Source organism: Symphalangus syndactylus, chromosome 17 (genome assembly GCF_028878055.3).
Source record: "Symphalangus syndactylus isolate Jambi chromosome 17, NHGRI_mSymSyn1-v2.1_pri, whole genome shotgun sequence".
NCBI lineage: Eukaryota > Metazoa > Chordata > Mammalia > Primates > Hylobatidae > Symphalangus > Symphalangus syndactylus.
In genome coordinates this window covers 92,229,512-92,251,089 of record NC_072439.2, presented here as the reverse complement: position 1 = coordinate 92,251,089, position 21,578 = coordinate 92,229,512, and the positions used below count along the sequence as shown (strand labels likewise).

Genomic DNA, 21,578 nt, shown 5'->3' with positions numbered 1-21,578 from the left:
CATCCACAGTCTTTATTGTTACTCTCTTCGGGGCCTCAAAGTATTTTAGTAACCAGAAACCTCAATGAGTGACAACACTCTGTAGTATAGCACACTATCTATACATCCCTGTGGCACTCAGGACATTATTTCATGGGTTATAAATATTTGGATACCTGGATTCTCTTTCCAGCTACTCAAAGGCTCCTTGTTAACAGGGCAATGGTCATTTTCGTCTTCCTAAATCCCCACTGTGTCTGAAAAAACCTAGAAGTTCTATAAACATACTTAGTAGATCTAAGAGACTATAGGAGATCCAGTGATAGGCCTGGGAGCAAGATTTTTAAAATAACAAGAAAATTAAAAGTTAGCAAAGACAAGCCACAAATCAGCTATTCAATACAGAACTCATTTTCAGAATATATAGAGAACTCTCAAAAGTCAAAGAAAAATATCAGGAACTTAATTAAAAAGGGACAAAATATTTTAACAGACACTTCACCAAAGGAGATATACATATGACAAAATGGCCCAAATTATTAGTCATTATATAAATGTAAATTAAAAATCACACAAGATATTACTGCAAAACTATTAGAATTGTTAGCATTTTAAAAAATGGAAAATAGCAAGTGTTCATGAAATGTGCGGCAGCTGGACTCTCATTCATTGAAGACAGGAATACAGAATTGAGTATAGCCACCTTGGAAAACAGTTTGGCAGCCTCTCATTAGGTTAAACAGGTACTTACCATATGACCTAGCAATATCAGTCCTAGGTAACAAAAACTTGTGTTGAGACAAAGCCTGTATATAGATGTTTACAGCAGCCTTAATCATAATAGCCAAAAACTTGAAGCAATCACATATCCTGCAACTAATGACTGAATAAACAACAGTGGTATATCCATACAATGGGATGTTACTCAGTAACAAGGAATGGACTTCTCATACATACGATAATATGGATGTACCTCAAATGTGTTATGCTAAGTGAAGGAAGCCAGACCAGTACAATTCTATCTATCTGATATTCTGGAAAAGGCAGAATTATAGGAGCAGAAAACGATCAGTGGTTGCTAGTGACTGGGTGTAGGGGGACGGCACAGTGGCAGCATGAGAGAAATTTGGGAAGATAATGGGACCTTCTGTACCTAAACTGTGATGGTTATTACATGGTTGTATGCATTTGTCAAAATTCACAGACTTCTTACACCAAAAAACCTCAATTTGACTATATGTAAATAAGAGTGAATAAAAATAAACATAAATTTTAAAAGGTTCATTTCCTGCCTCTTGTTTAGAGACTTGGCTTTACTTGTAACAACTGGGCAGAGGCAATTATTAAGTCATAGCCCCATTCTTCATTGCCATTTCTCACCCATCTCCAAGTAGTCAAATCACACAAGTTTTTCCATGCCGAGATTGGACATTACACCTCTGGATATAGATTGCTGCTCTCAGTTTGAAACAATTTCTCTCACTTTGAAACCACCATAGCTGTTTCTCTGAACCTCTCTTATGATACTAACCACTTTGTACCTTGCATAACTGTTATTTGAGGCTAATTCGCTGCTAGATTGTGAGCTCAAAGAGAGAGCTTTAGTCCTGCTCATCCAGCACAGTGCCCAGCACACAGAGTTTGGTGGATATTTGTTTCTAATGGGGTGGCATGAGTATTGTTTGCACTCACAGTAAAAACAGAGATCAGTAACTACATAGGAAGAAACGTCTATGCTTCTTCAGAACTCTCTGACATATATACCTTGTCATCTCATACAAACTAATCTCATAACTGATTTAAAGAATTAAGTGTTACCTATTTACTATAGCCTTTCATTCATTTGCTGAGTATTTACTGAGCACCTACTAAGTGCAAAGGCTTTGCTACACATTAAAGATACAAAAGTAAATAAATCTGCCTGTCGTCATGGAGCTTTCATTCTAGAGAAGGTCACAGACATTAATTAAGTAGTTAAATAAACAATTACACAATTAACAACAATTGCTATTGGAGTGATTATCATGAAAAAGACGTACAGAGTATAAAGTGGATCTATTAACAGGGATCTTACTTAGCCTGAGAGGTCACTGATTAGGGCAGGAGATGGGATGTTCCCAGAGAAATCGACTTTCGAGCTGAGTGAAATAGAATGAAGATGCGAGGGACGAAGTTGAGAGAAGAGTGTGTGAAGGAAGAACTTAGGTGAGAAAGGGAATAGTACATGTGAAGTTCCTGAAGAATCTCAGAAAACTTCATTGCCAGGGGCAAGAAAAACAGTGGAATATGAAGAAGCTGAAGCAACAGGTAGGAATTTGAACATACAAGAGCATATAGGCCGCTGTAAGTAACTTAAATTTAATTCTAAGAATAATGGGACATATTCCAGGGTTTTCCACAGAGGAGACACCTGATTTAATTTACCATTTGAAATAGGTAACACTGGTTGCTGTGTGAAGAATGGACTGTAGAGAGTAAAAGTGAAGGAGAAACAGCTAATTATGAAGCTACTGCAGAAAAATTTAAGAATGTGCCGGGCAGGGTGGCTCAGCCTGTAATCCCAGCACTTTGGGAGGCCAAGGCGGGTGGATCACCTGAGGTCAGGAGTTTGAGACCAGCCTGACCAACACGGTGAAACCTTATCTCTACTAAAAATACAAAATTATCCTTGGCGGTGGCACATGTGTGTAATCCCAGCTATGTGGGAGGCTGAGGCGAGACAGTTATTTGAACCCGAGAGGTGGAGGTTGCAGTGAGCCGAGATCGTGTCACTGAACTCCAGTCTGGGCAAAAACAGCAAAACTCCATCTCAAATGAAAAAAAAAAAAAAAAAAAAGAAAAGAAAAGTTCAAGAATGAGACGATGTGGCTTGGACTAGGATAATACTTAAGATGGAGAGGAGCAGATAAGAGCCACATGCAAAATGAGCAAAGATAGATTGATCAAAAATGTAAAGAAATAGAAAGGAAACTTGGTTCAGAGGCTCTTAGATCTCAAACTACGGAATGCCAGCTTGTTAGAGGCAAGAACTAAGCAAATTAACAGACGTGGAAACAGATTCTGAGAGGTTAAGTAGCTTGCCCAAATCACCCAGTAAATTAGCAACAGAACTGAACTGCAGCCTTGACATCTTTTATCCTCCTTATGTTATTCCTCATTTTATTTTTTTTAGAACCTAACTTTGACCTCCACTTTGTTTTTCATTTTTAAAACACAGTATTGGTGCCATCTATGAGTCATGGTGAATAGCAGGGATCCTGAAACAGTTGGACATAGAACACGTGAGACACAAACAAGCATGAAGAAAGGAGCAGGGACTATTTGTTCTTCATCATATCCTAATGCCTATCAAATACCTGACTCATGGAAATACCTCAAACAATGGCTGTTGAATGAGTAAAGTTTCTTTTCCCATATTCTTTGGCAAATATATTGAAAAATACGATAGAAAAATAATACAAGTTTCAACTGATTTAGAGTCATCAAAACCAGGGAAGGTGGCAGAGAATCATAGGACCATAAACTGGTTGTCAAGCAACTGATTTTGAAAAATATGCTACTATCTGCTTTTGAATTCTTAAACAATTGACACATAACTAAACCTCTGCTGGGCAAGGGTTTGCTCACATTTGGAAATATGGATTCTTGTAGGCAAGCACCCAGCTTCGAATGTAAAAAGTCTCAGTCCTAATCTCATAATACAGAGCACCAACTGGTGCTTACCTATCTGCCAAGTGTGTGGTTTCTAGGCTCATTTGACTGAGCTTCTGCTTCCTTATTTGCTTTTACTGGTTACAGAAAACTTTAGATTCATTCTCTCACTGGATCTCCAAAAGAGCTCGGTGGGGCATGCATGGCTGATATTATCAGCTTCATTTTATAGATAAGGACACTAAGAGTCATAAGGAAGCCAGGATTTGACTTGAGTCCAGGTTTTTCTTCTCTGCATTATACATTGTGAATAACCCAGGGCATGTTCTGATCCAGAACATTTTCTGAGCTCCCATAGCACTGAGATTTATATTTGTTACACTAACAAAAAAGGAAACACTCGGATGCCCCTTTACTGAATCAGAGATTAAAGGGCTGAGTCCTCTGAAGACCTCTGAATTCACAATGACCTCTTCTGCTGTTTCTTTTTTAAAAACCACTTTACTAAGGTATGATTGACATACCAAAAGCTGTATATATTTGATGTGCCTAAAGTGATGAGTTTGGAGATATATACACGGCCAAGAAACCAGCATCACAATCTATGCCATAAACATACACATAACCTCTAAAAGTTTCCTCCTGCCCTATTTATGTGTTCATTTATGTATTCATTATTTTAGTGATAAGAACATTTTACATAACATTCAATTTCTTGGTGAGTTTTTAAGTATACAATACAGAATTGTTAACCATAGGCACTAAGCTGTACAGTAGATTTCTAGGACTTACCTTGCATAACTGAAACTTTGCACCCTTTGATTAATACCTCTCCTTTTCTCCCCCTTCTCAGCCTCTGGCAACCACCATTCTACTCCCAGCTTCTATGAGTTCGACTATTTTAGATTCCTCATGTAAATAGCATCATGTAGTGTTTGTCCTTCTGTGCCTGGCTTATTTAACTTAGCATAATGTCCTCCAGGTCCATGCATATGGCAGGATTTCCTCCTTTCCTAGGGCTGACTGATACTCAATTGTATGATATAAGGCATTCTCTTTATCCATTCTGGAAAAACACTATGGAAGTTTTGCCAAATAATTAAAAATGAGAGTAGCATTTCATCCAGCAGTCCCACTTCTTGACAGATATTCATTGGAGTTGAAATCAGTTGAGCATGAGAGTTGAACATGAGATACACAAGAGCTGAAATCAGTTGAACATGAGATACTCACAGGAGATGTTCTCAGTTGAATATGAGAGTGCAAATACCTCAGATAGGTATATACTTCAAAATAGTTCAAAAACACATTTACAATGGCACAGTTACATTGGAACATAGTTGGCAGTTCTTCAAAGTGTTAAGCATAGAGTTACCATGATCCAGTAATTCAACTTACAGCTGTATACCCAAGAAAAATGAAAACATATGTCCACGCAAGAACTTGTACACATATGTTCATAGCAGCATTATTCATGATAGTCAAAATTTGGAAACCACACACAGGTGCATCAGGGATGAATAATATTTATCAATTATGATTCAATGATGAATGTTATTCATCACTAAAAAATGATGTAGTGATACATGCTATATCATAGCTGTACCTTGAAAACATTGCATTAAGTGAAAACTAAATCAATCACAAAATGCCACATATAATATCATCCCACTTATATGAAACATCCAGAATAGGCAAATCTATAGAGACAGGAAGTAGACTACTGGTTGCCTAGGGCTTGGTTGGGGGAGAATGGGTTGTGGATTGGCTGCTAATCCTCAGGGCTTCCTTTTGGGGTGATGAAATGTTCTAAAATTAGATTGTTGTGATGGCTGCACGACTAATGTGTCTGGTTTTCTTGCTTGCAATACAAGGAATCTTTAGAAAAAATATAAAATAAAAGATGTCCTTGGTAATAAAAAGGTAGGAATCCCTTGGGTCTGCCAGGAAAAAGAAGAATGGACTTGGGAACAGAGGACAAAACGTTGAGTCCTGATTCTTCTCCTTCCTATATGCAAAACTACGTCTAAACCACCTCATCTCTCTGGGCCTCTATTTCCTTATTTATGAAGTGACAATAATAATATATTTTACAATGCTATTCTAAGATCAAATAATATAAGCATTTTAATACTGTAAATACTGTATGATATCATTCATCCCTGTAATGGTTAGTGAATATAATGATAATGTGAACTGTATCTAGCACATAGTGTAAGCCCAATACAACATACGTTTATTGCGTAGAGAAATGAAGAAACGCTGATGGCTGAAGGAAGAAGTACTCACTTGTTTAACACATGCATAACCATGCCTACAGATACTGAAATGTTGACAACTAGCTTACTATATCTGTAGTACTGAGCTCTTAAAAACAAAACCAAAAACAAACAAAACAGAAAGCTGCCTGTAACGAAGAGATATGTTTAAATGAATAGATAAAGTTGGTAATAATCAGGGTATATAGACAGGTTTAGGGCTAAGTATCTGATACGGTCTGACTGTGTCCCCGCCCAAATATCATCTTGAATTGTAGCTCCCATACTCCCTACTTATCATGAGAGGGACCTAGTGTGAGGTAATTGAATCACAGGTGTGGGTTTTTCCCATGTTATTGTCGTGATAGGGAGTCTCATGAGATCTGATGGTTTTATAAAGGGCAGTTCCCCTGCACACACTCTCTGGCCTGCTGCCATGTAGGACATGCCTTTGCTCCTCCTTTTCTACCTTCCTCCATGATTTTGAGGCCTCCCCAACCACGTGGAGCTGTGAGTCCATTAAACCTCTTTTGCCTTATAAATTACCCAGTCTTGGGTATGCCTTTATTAGCAACTTGGGAACAGACTAATACAGTATCCAATATCAGTAGACTGATAGAGGAAAGTGGGGAGTTGCTAATTTCAAATTCCAAGTATTTGGGTAGCTAATGCTTATTTTCTTGACACGACCTGCTAACAAATACACAAACACAAACCATGTTTATAATGCAGGAAAATCTATGGTAATATCTATTTCCCTCACAAAGCTTCTAATTTAGTATTCTACTGAGGTCATTTCACGAATATTCAAGTTACCTCTGTGCTAGAGAAGTTATTAACATACCAATTTATAGATAGAAACAAAGATCCAAGGCTTAAACTATCATACCTGTCACAATTGCCTCTTGCTTGCCATCCCGAGGAATACAACGGCTCAGATCTATATACTTTCTTACTTCTAAAAATTAAGTTACCCTTTACTTCCAATTATAAATTTAATTAGATTGAAATACAGTCAGACAATAAGTAATTTTATTTTTGAATTATTTTTCATTTCAACTTTCATTTTAGATACGTGGGTACATACGCAGGTTAGTCACATGGGAATACTGCATAATGCTGAAGTTTGGGGTATAGATGCCCGACAGGTAGTTTTTCAACCTGTGTCCTCCTCCCTCCTCCCTCTGGTAGTTCTCTGCAGAGTCTATTGTTCCCATGTTTATGCCCACGTGTGCCCAATGCTTAGCTCCCTTTGCAGAAACACTGATGCAGTTGGAGGCCATAATCCTAAATGAATTAATGTAGTAACAGAAAATAAAGTTATTTTCAAAGGGACAGAAATAAACCCAAACATAATTCCACTTTTCAAAGATAATCACTGTTAAGTGTCGGGTGTAGGCTGGACATGGTGGCTCACACCTGTAATCCCAGTAGGCCAACACAAGAAGATGACTCAGGAGGATCTCCTGAGGCCAGGAATTCAAGACCAACCTGGGCAACATAGCGAGACCCCATCTCCACAAAAAAATTAAAAAATTCGCTGAGCCTGGTGGCATGCCCCTATAGTCCCAGCTACTTGGAAGGCTGAGGCAAGAGAACCTCTTGAGCACAGGAATTTGAGGCTGTAGTGAGCACTCTGGCCTAGGTAACAGAGCAAGATCCTGCGGGGGTGGGGGGGGGGGGAGGGAAAGGCGTGTATCTTCTGCCAAAAAGGTTTTCCACATGCTTACACATGCATGACCAGAGTGGCGTGCTGGTAAACAGCCAGGGGGTGATGATGACAAAGCCATTTTCTAGCATCGGTTTACCAATTTTCATGTGGTAAATACTCTTACCAAAGCCAACTTCAAATGACTAATTTGACAAGTGGCTCAAAAGCTTCCTAAAAATTGAATAGTTGTTTCTTACAAGCCCATACCACCTAGCTCCAGCAAACAACTGCCACAGTTGGTAAAGGTTTCACACTAGTTCCGCTATATGGTATCTGTTTTTATACAGAAACATCTATCATAAATGAATCCATCATATTCCATTGTATTGATATATACATATATATATAGATTTAAGCTCCCTTTATCATGAATATTTATAGTTTCCAATGTTACTTATTTTAACAATCCTATGAAAAATATAGTTTTTGAGTATGTCTTGATGCATTTCTCTGATTATTTTCTTACAATATAGCATGTATGGTTCATTACAAGATTAAAGGGAGGCATTTTGGTGGTATCTTTCAAACAAATAGCCCAGGTCCCCTCCACAAAGCCTATTCCAGATGAGTTCTCAACCACTGTGTGTGAGAGACCAGCATACCTGGTCATTAGATCACCATATCCTGACCAATGCTAGGTTGGATTGTTCTTTAATCTCTGCCAGACTGATGAGTGAAAAAAAATGTCATCTCATGTTGGTTTAGTCTGAATCTATTTTCTCACTCATGAACTTGAGCTTCTTTTTAGACTGATCAATTTGTGTTGATCCGTTTTTGACTGCCAGAACTGCTAGTTTCAAACCGTTGCCAATTTTTCCATTAAAATGTGTGTGTGTGTGTGTGTGTGTGTGTGTGTGTATATAGATGATAGCTCCTTGTATTCTGATGACATGAACCCTTTGCCATATACTTATGTTTTCCCAATTTTTCGTTTGTCCTTTAACTTATAATATTCTGTGCTATACTAATTTTTAAAATCTTTATGTAGTCAATTATGTCAAACTTTCTTTGCTGACCCTTACCTTTGATGACATATCTACAAATGTCTCCATCCCAACATTATAATAAATGTTTGCATGTATTTTTTCTACTACTCTTAGGATTTATTTTTTACATTTAAATATTTAATTCAACTGCTATTTGTTTTGAGGTAAAGTACAAGGTAGGAGTTTAACTTTTTTTTTTTTTTTTTTCTAAAAATTATCCAAATGTCCTTGCATTTAAATATATCTTCTTCCTCTGACTCTGGATGTTACCCTGGGCAGCCGCCAGCTGCAGAGCTGGCTTCCTTTCTTTTCTGGATTCCTGTTTTCACTTCAATTTTGGCCTCTAAGGATTTCTTACCAACTCAGCAATTCATTTTAAATGACATTTATTTTTAAATGCAGCATTTCTAGCTGCTTTACAGCAAAAGGAGTGTTTAAAGGACCTTGTCCGCCATACTGGGAAAAACAGAAATCTCTTCCAATCTTATTCCTACATAGCAGCTCACACGATCATTTAATACCTAAGGTGGATAATGTAAGGGCCCTGCCCAAATCCTTTCAATGGCCTTTTATTGCAGTTAAAGTAAATGTAACAACACCCTCCGTATGTGCTGCACTCTGCCTACCGCTTCCTCTTCATCGCATGTTTCTTTCCCCATAGTTCTCAAAGCTCCTGCAACCCAGGGCCTACATCTCATGCCACTGCCTTTGAAGGTGGCTCTTTCTCATCCCTCAATTCTCAATGAAATAGCATATTCTTTAATAGATCTTCCTTAACTATGGGATAAGGAAAGGAATATCCCATTACTTTCCATCAATATAATGCCTTATTTATAACTATGGATAACTTCTTATAAAAATATGTTTACTTAACTTATGTTCTTCAAGTAAGAAAAGACTTGAAGCCATCCCCAAGGCTGTGAATTCCACGAGGGCAAAGATAATTTTTGTTTTGGTTACCAATACAGGCAAGCACAGTGTCTAGCACATACTCACACACTACAGATGAATGAATGAATACATGCACAATGTCTTCATCTTTACCTACCCTATGTACAAGGGTCTGCACATAACAGGTGCCCAGGAGATATACGCTGAACTGGGTTTCACATCTAATCGTGAAGGACCAACCTCCCTAAATGTGGAGGTTATATAGATCTTTGACCTGTTTCTATTAAATCACAAAGGTACATATTTAAAATAGGAGGGCAATACTTATCATCCTTTTATGACAAAAATATTCCATGTTTTGAAATGAATAATCAGTCTGTTAAAAAAAAAAAAAAAAAAAAAACTCATTTCCCTAGGACCGAAGAGGCTTTGTGTATTAAATCTCCTGGGATTTCAATTCTGGAGAGTTTGCAGTAAGTGAAATAGCTTACCTATGTATGAATAGGGATTGGTTAAAATGCCCACAGCCCATACTTTTGTGTACTTGCTGAGCCCAAGTGACAGTTATTCTATCTGTTTTGTTGCCATACACACAAAAAAGTGATCGTTTCCGAGAAAGATAAAACATTCCAGCTCCACCAGAAATAAAATAGAACTTGGAGTGAGACCACAATCAAATTTCACAATTCACATCCAATCGCTGCCAAAGACTAGCAGAAAAGAACTGGCATTTGTAAACTGAAAAGAACTTTCTAGAACTCTACACTGCTGGGTACCCAAAAAAATCTCTGAGTCCCTTGACTGAGTCCCTTAACACCTAAGTGGAGGGACACAGCCTGCAGTCAGTTACTGGAAAAGGAGCAAAAGCTTGGGAGTTAGAGTTAGAATCTCTGAGTTAGCCACAGGGAAAGCCATCTGAATAATGCCAAAGCAACCTTGCAGAATACCAAAGTTAACAGCTTCCCACTGCGCTCAACCCACTGCATCTGTACCAAGCCACCTTTCCTTCATCCATCTGCAATCTTATTCCTATATAGAACTGCTTTCCTTTGAGAAAATTTGTATCAACTTGGAAAGATGTATATTATCAAAATATAGACAATTAAAATGTACTGTATATGTTTCAGGAAGACTGAAGCAAATCATCTTGAAATTTTATTTGCAACACAAAAAATCACATATTAGATTCTGTTTTGGTAACTGGTTAAACGTTTCTTTTCAAATATGTGTGTTCCATATCATCAATTATTGACAGATTTGGTTGGCATGTTTTAAAATGAAGTTTTAATTATAAATAACTCAGTGGCAGCATGGTATATTTTAAATGACAGTGCATCTTAAAGTCAAACAGCAATACAAATTTTACCACTTACTTCTATAGTGATAGTAGGTAAGTTAATTCAATTTTTTGAATTTGGAGTCCCTCACTTGTAATGATAGAAGAAAACACGTATTTCTGAATTATGAGGCTCTTCAGAAATGAATATAATATTATATGAATATAATCCTTGATTCAAAGAATGTGACTTTTCTCATCTTTCTTCCTTTCTATTACACACCTACCCAGCACTATATAGTAATTACCAATTTACAGAGAATTAAAATAAAATAGATTTAAAGCCATGTTTAGCTTAACATGGTCTTCTTTTAGTGATTAAAAACCCAATACTGTAAAATGCTTCATGGCTATTATTGTAGTCATCAATTATTACTGCATTATAAATGAGAGGAAGAACACTTTTTAAGAACAGGATATTTAGAGTCATAAAGGTGAGAGAGCTAAAAGTTTGCCTTAACGAAACAACCAGGAACAAAGACTCTGTCTTCACTTTCTTCCTGAAATTTCCCTTAGCATTTCACTAAGAATATTGCATGCAGCGGGAGGGAGAAAGTCCTCCAACACTTCCGATTACTAATTACTCCATTCACAATTTCCATGATTTCAATCAACCTCCAAGTAAAGCTACACCCTCCTCTTAGACCTGAATATAGATTGGTTGGGTTTCTACTGTGCCTCAAGAAATACACTGCTACTAGCAAAAACATTTCACAGCTCAGTGTCAATTCCAAACAACGGCAGATTGTTTCTGCCTTAGAATGTGTAAACTTGCAAAAGGGCGTCCAGAGTCTTACACTTTTGCCTGCCATCTCTTCTTCCTTCGTTATCCTGAAGGGCATGCAAAGCTTTAAGTCTCCACCATCTCTGCTGTACACATTTTTTCAGAATAAAAGTATCCTGATTAACAAAGCATTAACCCTGGAGATGATGACCACTGTCATGGCTGTAGGGGCACTAGATGTAAGGAAACTTCTGGAATATTTAAGGTTTCTATTTTCTCTCACCATTTTAATATATTAGGAAGGAGGGAAAGAGTAAGAATGTAAAACAAACAAACAAAAAACCTAGAAAAAACTAACTGTTCAAAAAGGAAACCATTCAATGCAAAGCTCAGGAAAAAAAGGGGGGAGTATTTAAATGTGGTATTAAAAATGGTTTAGTTTCTTTGGCAATCTGAAAAAAGTATATAGCTGGGTTTACATCAAAACCAGGAAATCCTGTAGGAATACTTTATCTCTATTTTTCTCTTTGCATTTTATGCCTCTCTCTCTCTTTTTCCTACTATCTCTCTTTTTTTAAAAAAGGTCTTCTCTCTCTCTTCCTCTCTCCCTCATTATTCCTCTTTTCTCTCCTTCTCTTTTTTCTTATTTTCCTTTACCTTGAGTGGACACCAGAAAATGATGAAAAGACATGTAGAATCAAGCCGTGAATGTCAAAATATCTATCATGTAAGAAATTCAGTTTTCTCTAGATGACCAGATAAATTTAAAAATTCAAAAAACATTGAAAATATAAGAATAAAATTAATGTTTTCTCTCTAAAAATCAAATATCAGTCCATTAAGCAATTTTGGGACAGTCTGAAGCCCCAAACGATCTAGAGAAGGATAGCGCATGCAGGTTAACTCAGGTGTATCAATTTAAAGCTAGTAGGTTTTTGCATCTGGTCATCAGACAAGTCTACGGCAAACAATTAAAGATTTCTCCCCCTTGAAAAAAAAGGCAAACTACAGTAAATAATAATTAATAATGGTTGGTATCCACTTGGGAACAATAATTTGTATATCTGTTTGCCTTAAAGCAGATGTGTCCAATCTTCTGGCTCTCCTGTGCCATTCTGGAAGAAGAAGAATTGTCTTGGGCCACACATAAAATAAGCTAACACTAACAATAACTGATGATCTAAAAACAAAAATCACAAAAAGTCAATAATGTTTTAAGAAAGTTTCAAAATTTGTGTTGGGCCATATTCAAAGCCGTTTTGGGCTTCATGTGGCCCACGGGCCACGGGTTGGACAAGCTTGCTTTAAAGTGATAACAGAGTGAATCTAAAGTGTTCTCACTCCAAAAATGGTAACTATGTTAGGTAATACATATGTTAATTAGCTAGATTTAGTCATTCCACAATGTATAAATACTTGAAAATATCATTTTACATATGATAAATACAATTTAATCTCTCATCTAGTAATAATAATAAAGGTCTATATTTCAACTATAGTTGTACTTTTTTTTGAGAAAGAGACAGGGCCTTGTTTTGTCGCCCAGGCTGGAGTGCAGTGGCATGATCACAGCTCATTTTAGCCTTTACTGGCCGGTCTCAAGTGATCCTCCCACCTCAGCCTCCTGAGTAGCTGGGACTACAGGTGTGCATCACCATACTCAGCTATTTTTTTAAATTATTTTGTAGAGTCAGGGTCTTATTATTTTGTGCAGGCTGGACTCAAACTTCTGGCCTCAAGCAATCTCCCCACCTCAGCCTCCCAAAGTACTGGGATTATAGGCATGAGCCAATGTGCCTGGCCCATTGTTATCCTTCTTATGCAAGTGTAAGTAATTAGGAAAAAATAAAACCCATCATAATAAATTAATAAAAAGCAATACTTAATAGAAAAAATCACACATATAAAAAATCATGATAGATGTGCCTGTTTTCTTTTTCTTTCCTCTTGAGTATCTACGCTTATGCAGTAGGTCCTGGAGAAGGTTCCACTGAGGAAACACAATTGGTAAACAGACTAAATTGGTCAGTCTTGCTAGCATTGGGTGGTAAGCCCAAATCTCAAAGAGACCATAACATTTTCTTATATAAGTGAAGGGGGAAATGCAAACAGCAGTATCTTGGTGTACATATCAAAATAAACACTACTATATACCTTAAAGAGCACTTTAAAAAATATGAAAGCAGCCCATAATTCCAGCACTTTGGGAGGCTGAGGCGGGCAGATCACCTGAGGTCAGGAGTTCGAGACCAGCCTGACCAACACGGAGAAACCCCATCTCTACAAAAAAAATACAAAATTAGTTGGGCATGGTGGCACATGCCTGTAATCCCAGCTACTCGGGAGGCTGAGGCAGGAGAATCACTTGAACCTGGGAGGTGGAGGTTGAGGTGAGCCGAGATCACACCATTGCACTCCAGCCTGGCAACAAGAGTGAAACTCCATCTCAAAAAATAAATATGAAAGTATCTCAGGAGTAAAAAAAAAATGGGCTGACGGATAAGAGCCTTAAACTACTATTTCAGACCCTACAAACACTGTGGAAAAGTGATATTTATTTCCCAGTAATGTACAGCTATACCAAGCATTTTGGTTCCTATGGTAGAAGGAGAAATGAATGTCATAAAAAACAATAGAATATGGTCTAGGTTGTTGAGGAAGTGATTATTTTATTTGTTTTCTCTCATTGTCTTAGTCGCCTTGCATTTTCATTGTTCCTACTGTCTCTAAAACACAGAAAGGCAAAGCCAGACAATTTTGTACATCAGCTTTTATAGGTTTGGATAGCAGGTACTTGAAGGTGACTGAGGTTCCCAAATTATTTGTTAAAGGTATACATTTTCTCACTGTTCCTCAAAAATAAATGAGAGACGGCAGCACTCAGTGGATTTAAAAATAGAGCAATCATTGTGTTGTTATCCTGGGTGGGTATATATTTTCTTTTCTAAAAAGTTAATCAGTTAAACAGAAAAGAAACTTTTTAAATTGTGAAAGAAAAATGGGTAGAAACTGGTCTTGGTAGTGAGTCACTGCTAAGGTGGCAATCTGGTCCCTAAAATATGGTAGAAATGAATATTCAGGGTTGGGGGAGTGAGGGAAAGGATAGCAAAAACAAAGGTAATTCAAAGGGTAGAATAAATTCTTGTAAAACAACCATTTTTTCCTACAATGATATGCAGCAGTTCCTGCAAAAATACTGGTTTCCCTTAACTAACACAGCCATGTGAAAAAGAACCAGGTCATTTTTCTAAACTTAGAATTATCACTGCGATACAGGAAGCTGTGTATTTGCAAACTCAGTATCAAGCCAATTATGTGGTACTTAAATCTCTTTTCAATCAGGCTACAGTAAATCCACCATTGGGAAATATAAGTAACTAAAATATAAGTGCGTTGCAAGCTATAAACACAGCTAAAAAAAAAAAAAAGTGAGGAGATCTGCTTCCGAGAGGCATCATTTAAACAACCACAGGGTGAAATTCTGGAATTCCAATGACCTTTAGGACTAAGAATAAAATGAAACAGTATTCTTCACACATTTTCCAAATGTTTGGACTAAATTACATAGAAATGAAGAGTGTTCAGGATGACCAGCCATGAGCCACTGGGACAGGACGCAGTGTCACAAGTATATCTGAGTATGGAGTTATTAAAGCAAAGATATTCAAATAAAATGAGGCCACTGAGGCTGGCAACAAATTGAATTCTTACCAAAAGTTGAAAGAACCATCACATAGAATTAATAATAGTGTATGTCCTTGCAAAAATAAGACAGAATTTAAAAAACGGAAAAGAAACCTAGCCAACTATAACCAAAATACATTAAATGTGGACATTCTCTTTACCTGAAGTAATTCCCGTCCTGCATAATTTGTTCCCAACCTACCTTTCCAGCTTGGCTTCTAAATGCCTTCGCACTGTCTTTTGAGTTGCCCTGAACTATTTCATTCCCAAATAAGAGATGCATGTCTTCCTAGGAAGGCGCAATGATCAAGTCTTCCCCAATATCTCCTGACAGGATTGGTAACTTTCTCTGCTCTCGCGGAATTCTATTTGGTAATTATTTTCTCCTCCTTCTCTCAAACTTTACTGTATTACTCTTAAAATAAGAAACTCCTCTTACTAACCCTGGATTCTATGGTATAAAATGGTCAAACACATGATCTTTAGAATGAAGTGAAATCATTGTTAACATTGTTATTAGAAAGAATTCAAGTAGCTAATAGGAGGAGTATACCCTGTGTGTGTCCATGATGTATAATGTCCCTTCATAAAAAACAAGAAACTGGAATTGATTGGGATCCACTGCTATTGTTTGTTAATTGTTTGGTTGGTTGGCTTGGTTTATAAATAAGGATACAGTGATAAAAAGCAATGAAATGACCTCTTTACTGTCATCAAACAAGTCACAGAGTAAAATAGAACTTAAATCTCTCAATTACTAGGAAATCACAGTGTTTTTTACTATTTATTTATTTTGCATTGTATAATTCACTCCCAATCATTGGATAGATGATTTCCATTCTCTACCAATTTTGTAAAAATATAATGGAAAAGGAATCAGAAGATCTTACTTCTAGTAGCAGAGCACAGTCCTAAAGAAAGGCAATATAGTATGGAAAAAAAAAAAAAGAGCACTGTTGCTGGAGTCAAGGCAACCTAGCTCTATTAGGTATGCCATCATGAGCACTTGGGCTACCTCCCTGGATCTTCATGTCCCAAACTATCAAACAGGTAGAAGAGTCTCTAGCCCCTACCCCTACACAATGGTTCCTGTGAAGTTAATGATAATGTGTGTGAAATCCAGCCCTGCACCTGGCACACAGTCAACTGCTGACTTTGAAATAAAATCTTTTTCAAAGATCCGTGTGTGTGCCTGCATTTTGGGGTGGCAGTGTACTCTCTTTTTCATGTGATTTGTGCAGCAAATAATTTTGATATGGTAACATTTTTTAAATTCACTATATTCTATATGGTGCTATTTTTATTACCTCCTCAACTTGAAATCACAGGTTCCAAAATTTATTTCTACCCCAAAGGCAGATTTTAACAGTTCAGCTTCCTGACACATTGCAAATGAGGCACAGCAAAAGAGACGTGTATTGAGCTGAAGTTTCCATTTCGAAGTCTTACAAACAGAACTTCTTCGAGTTTATTAGTGAAAATATTTAATATTATAATAAGCAAAAAAAGGAATATTGAGTTTGAATTTTGGATTACAATCATTTTCCTCCTGAAGAAAATGTTTCAGTGTTGTGAGGGGGCAGGATAAGGGTGTAAGGATACGCCTTACCTACAAAGCATAGAAACCTATCACAGAGTGGTTCTTCAATAGTTTGCAAAATGATTACCTGTGATCCCTTAGATCTTAATCTTTTTTTCTAAGTAATTTATATTCTAATAGACCCCAACTGGAGCATATTTAGTAAAATAATATGGATGTCAGGAATCCAGAAACTCGTTGAAGTCACAAGCATGCTAAGTATAGCTGTGTGACTTCGAGTAATACATTTAAACACTTTGATCCTAACTTGTCTTATCCAACAAAGGTAGTTACAACAGCTCTGACTACCCCATGGTTTGGGTGTGAGAATGACATTGAATATGTACAATGCAAACTGCTTTTTTAAGCAAAGGGAGCTTTATTGTTATTACTATAACTAGCACATTATAATTACAGAATCACTATTATAATTATCCAAGCTTTAATTCCTTAAAGGGAAATAAAGCTTTCTTAAAAAATCATTTGCTTTTATCATCACCTAAGATGAAAATGTTGCTCCCCCATTCCTGAGGGGATAAGGGGTGAAAACACACTGCATGGCGCTAAGTCCTTATGCTTTTATGGTTTCTTTTTTATATTTGAGGATTCTCTTAAAAGGCCCACATGGAAGGACTCAGAACAAAATAAATGTCTTACTAATATGATACGCATGTAGATTGCTTTAGGGTTTTCAGAACATTTCTGCTTTGTTCCTCCCATCAACCTGTGTTTCCGTTGAGATGGGAACCTGAGCACAGGGAGAGCCTCATGAAATACCAACAAACCTGTCAGCATCCACAGATGCCTTGTAAAAGGCAATACTTTCATGTGCAGAGAGGTTGGTTGATCCCTCAAGATACGCAATGATTTCTTTCTTCCCCCACTAGCCCAGAGCCAGTTGCTCTTTTCGTTTTTGTCAACAACATGTCCTTTTTGTTCCTCTCCCTCCAACTAGGAAGTGGCATCACTGTCAGACACAATACACCTCTTCATAAGGAAGGCAAATGAGTATGTGCCAGATGGGCTGAGGGGATTACAACATGTTTCCTGCTCCCATGGTGACGCAATGTGGCTGGTATGAGAACTTATCTTATTCAAGAAGTTAGCTTCCCCTGGCAGAATTATGAGTCACAGTTCCTGGGTAGAAAGCTCTCTTACCAACAGCACTTGAGGTGGGGGCTGGGAACTCCTTGGATGGATTACAGTAAAGGTCGTTCAGAAAAGTAACATGGCCAGGACTGCTGGGAAGGCACCAGCACTCACTAGCTTCTGGAACCTCCATGACCCTTCAGCAATGGTAACACAGTCACCTGTCCCTCTTCCTTCAGGGTGAGGGAGGACATAAAACCACATGATGAATTACTGGCATGAACCCAAACAGGTTCCATTATAAAACTGGACAGTGTAGGGGCAGGGAAAGGGATGTAAAGTAAAGGGACATGTATTCAACCATTTGACACCTATGTATTGAGCATCTGCTATGTGTCTATGTGTCAATCATTATTCTGAGTGTTTGGATAACAAACAAAAGTTCCTGAACAAGTTCCTGCCCTCAGGCAGCTTAAAATCCAAGACAGAGGGAGGGAAGGAGGAAGGAAAAGAGATGGAGAGAAAGGAAAGAAGGGAGGCAGAAAAGGAGGAAGGACAGGGAATTGAGGGAGAAAAAGAGGAAGGAAAAAGAGGAGGAAACAAGAGGAAGAGGAAGAGGGAGGAGGAGGAGAGAAGAGAAAGAAGGTTAATATAATATCATGGAATGTGAGCGTTATGAAGAAAACTAAAACAGGATAGAGGGAGAGAGAGTGACTGGTAGGGATTTTTAGTTAAGATGGTCAAGGAAGTTTCTGTGAGCAGATAGCATTCAAACATAGAACTAAATCAAATAAGAACAAACTAAAATCAAGAATTATATTTAACATATTTGAAAATCAGGACATCAAGAAACTCACCTATCAAATGGGACACCTAACCAAGCAGGACAGATGCTGGACTAAACAGCCAGGGAGCTGTCTCCTAGTGCATCCCAGCTGAATAATATCCCCGGTTATCTACAGCCATTCCTCTGTGAAGCCCCAAAGGGCCAACAAGGCTAGAAGTTACCGCTAGTTTCAGCACTGAGCTGTACTCTGTCCTACTTATACCACTCCTTTAGTACTATTTTTGGTTTCTAATACAATGTTTTATGTGGCATAGAAAAGCCGAAACGCACCCAGAAAAGATGATCAGGATGGTAGGAGGGCTCAAATCCATGTCATATGAAAAACAGTTGAAGGCATATATTGCAGAACACTGAGGTCATGGTTATATGGTAGCTAACTTAACATTTCAGAAGCCCTCTCACAAAGAAAAGGAATTAAAGCAATGATATGTAAAGTATGGTTTATGGTGTTCAGGGGAATTTTACATGAAAAGCTTTCTAAAATGAGGACCTCTAGGTTCCCATCATTACAATTATAGAACCATTGCATTAGGTTTTTGGTTGTTTTGTTTGTTTGTTTGTTTCTTTCTTTCTTTTTTTTTTTTTCAGTCCTGCAGTTGAACCAAGTTAATGTTTGGAAAGAGACAAATTTCAGTTTTAGATACTAAAATCAAAGAGACAAATTTCAGTTTTATGTACTAAAAACTTTCTAAGAATTTGATTAGTCCAAAATCATAGGCTGAAATTTAATGATTAATAGTCAGAGGTAGAGAGTGATTCTGGGCATAATTCTGGGAAGAAGAGGAGATCTGAAAAGATGGACTTTCAAATAGCAAGTCTCTTTCATCTCTAATTTCATGTGATCCAGGCCCATGATGACTGACTTTGGTTTTCAAACTCTGTAAAGGTCTTAGCTGGCTCATCTTATGAAGCAACATCCAGAGAAAGAATGAGTCTAAAGACAGATCCTTTTTTTTTTCCTATATGGAAACAATATGACAAGAACTCATTATTTTATTTAACATCTCAATGGATTATTAACACTGATACCTTTTCCACCACTGGCTCAAATTTGAAAAATAGACTGTGCTATTATCACTTCCATGTTTCCCCCATAGGACCTGAGGTAAGGGAAAAAAGCAATATTCTAGTTGGCTGAGTGTGAAGGTAATGAAAAATTTCTGTGTTTAAACACAGCGGCCCACTGCCCAATGTGTACTCTATCCCGTGAAGACTAGAGACAGCAATGGTTCTTTCCATCACCAAAATTCTATTATTCTTCTGCTTTATGATTATTCGCTACTGCAGAAGACAATGGACATGAATAACATTATGTTTATTTAAATTCATTCTCGGGAAGAGTGGACTCATTACCCTACGCATGACTTGCATTTTATTTTATTTTATTTTATTTTATTTTATTTTATTTTATTTTATTTTATTTTTTTTGAGACAGAGTCTCACTCTATCTCCCAGGCTGGAGTGCAGTGGCACAATCTCGGCTCACTGCAAGCTCCGCCTCCCAGGTTCACGCCATTCTCCTGCCTCAGCCTCTCGGAGTAGCTGGGACTACAGGCGCCCGCCACCACGCCCGGCTAATTTTTTGTATTTTTAGTAGAGACGGGGTTTCACCGTGGTCTCAATCTCCTGACCTCGTGATCCGCCCGCCTCGGCCTTCCAAAGTGCTGGGATTACAAGCGTGAGCCACCGCGCCCGGCCTGACTTGCATTTTAATACATTGTCAAAAGCCATTCACTTACCTGAGGCATCACTTTGCAGGATTCCATAAAAGTAGAGACTCACTACACACCACAGAAGTGTCATCCTGTAAACATAAATGCAAAGGTAAGGGAAATCACTTATTACTTTCAAGTGCTTAAATAATACTAACTAGCATTCATGCATGCTGACTATAGACTAGGGACTGTTCTAAGAATTTTACAATATTAACAAATTTCATTGTCAGAACCAAACAATAAGACAGGTTTTATTTTGTTTTTTTTTTTTATTGTTTGTTTTTCAATTCCCATATTACATGCAGATAAAGAAGTTTCATAGACAAGTTTAAATAACGTAACCAAGATCCTTTGGCTAGAGACAAGTTTAAATAACATAACCATGATCCTTTGGCTAGAAAGTGGTAGAGCTATGATCAAACTCCAGCTGTCTGGCTCCACAGCTCTCTCTGTTTCACTGAACTATAACTGCCTACTTAAAAAATATTCATCTGGATTTTTCGACCAGGATTTACATTTCTGGCAGATAAATTCAACCTTCTTACCCCTCTGCATTCCCTTGGTCTATTTCTAGTTGGAATACTTTACAATCCAGGCACTTTTCCCTTTTAGTGACACATAGACACATAGAAAGTCTAGAAATCCTGGATTCAGACTTTGTCTGCAATCTACCATACTCTGAATTTATATTAAGGAAAATATGTAAATCTAATTCCCTGCTGTTCATGCTCTCCTCTTCTCACTGGAAGACAGAAATGATGAGGGAGGAGGCTACTTTCTATGACCTTTAGCCTTCCTATTAATAACCAGCTGAAACAGCCAACCGGTGTGAACCACACCCTTACATTTGGTTGTGTGACGTTTAATGCCAAAGACCTGGAAATTTCACAGCTCTGTGAAGTATATCTTTTCCTACTACCCAAGACATATCTGGCCACCGGTAAAACCTCTGTGGGTTATAAATACTGAAACCTGAAGATGATGCAGAAATTCTACGCTCAAGAACTCTGCTTTCTGTGTTGAAGGTAACAGCCATATAAGAATGCTTGTAGAGGTCTTGATAACTTGTCCAGTTCGTATTTCTAGTAAGTGACAAAGATCGTATTTATATCCACATTAGGCTAACTA

At 37.6% G+C, this 21,578-nt stretch overlaps 1 protein-coding gene across 7 annotated transcripts in view; it reads right to left on the bottom strand.

The window, feature by feature from the left end:
* IL1RAP (interleukin 1 receptor accessory protein) overlaps positions 1-21,578 on the bottom strand; it is a 216,172-nt gene that overhangs the window by 77,336 nt on the left and 117,258 nt on the right. For all 7 annotated transcript variants that reach the window (XM_063620541.1, XM_063620544.1, XM_063620546.1 and 4 more), the window contains exon 2: positions 20,475-20,539. In XM_063620541.1, the coding sequence (XP_063476611.1) occupies positions 20,475-20,539 (65 nt within the window). The remainder of the gene's footprint in view (positions 1-20,474; positions 20,540-21,578) is intronic.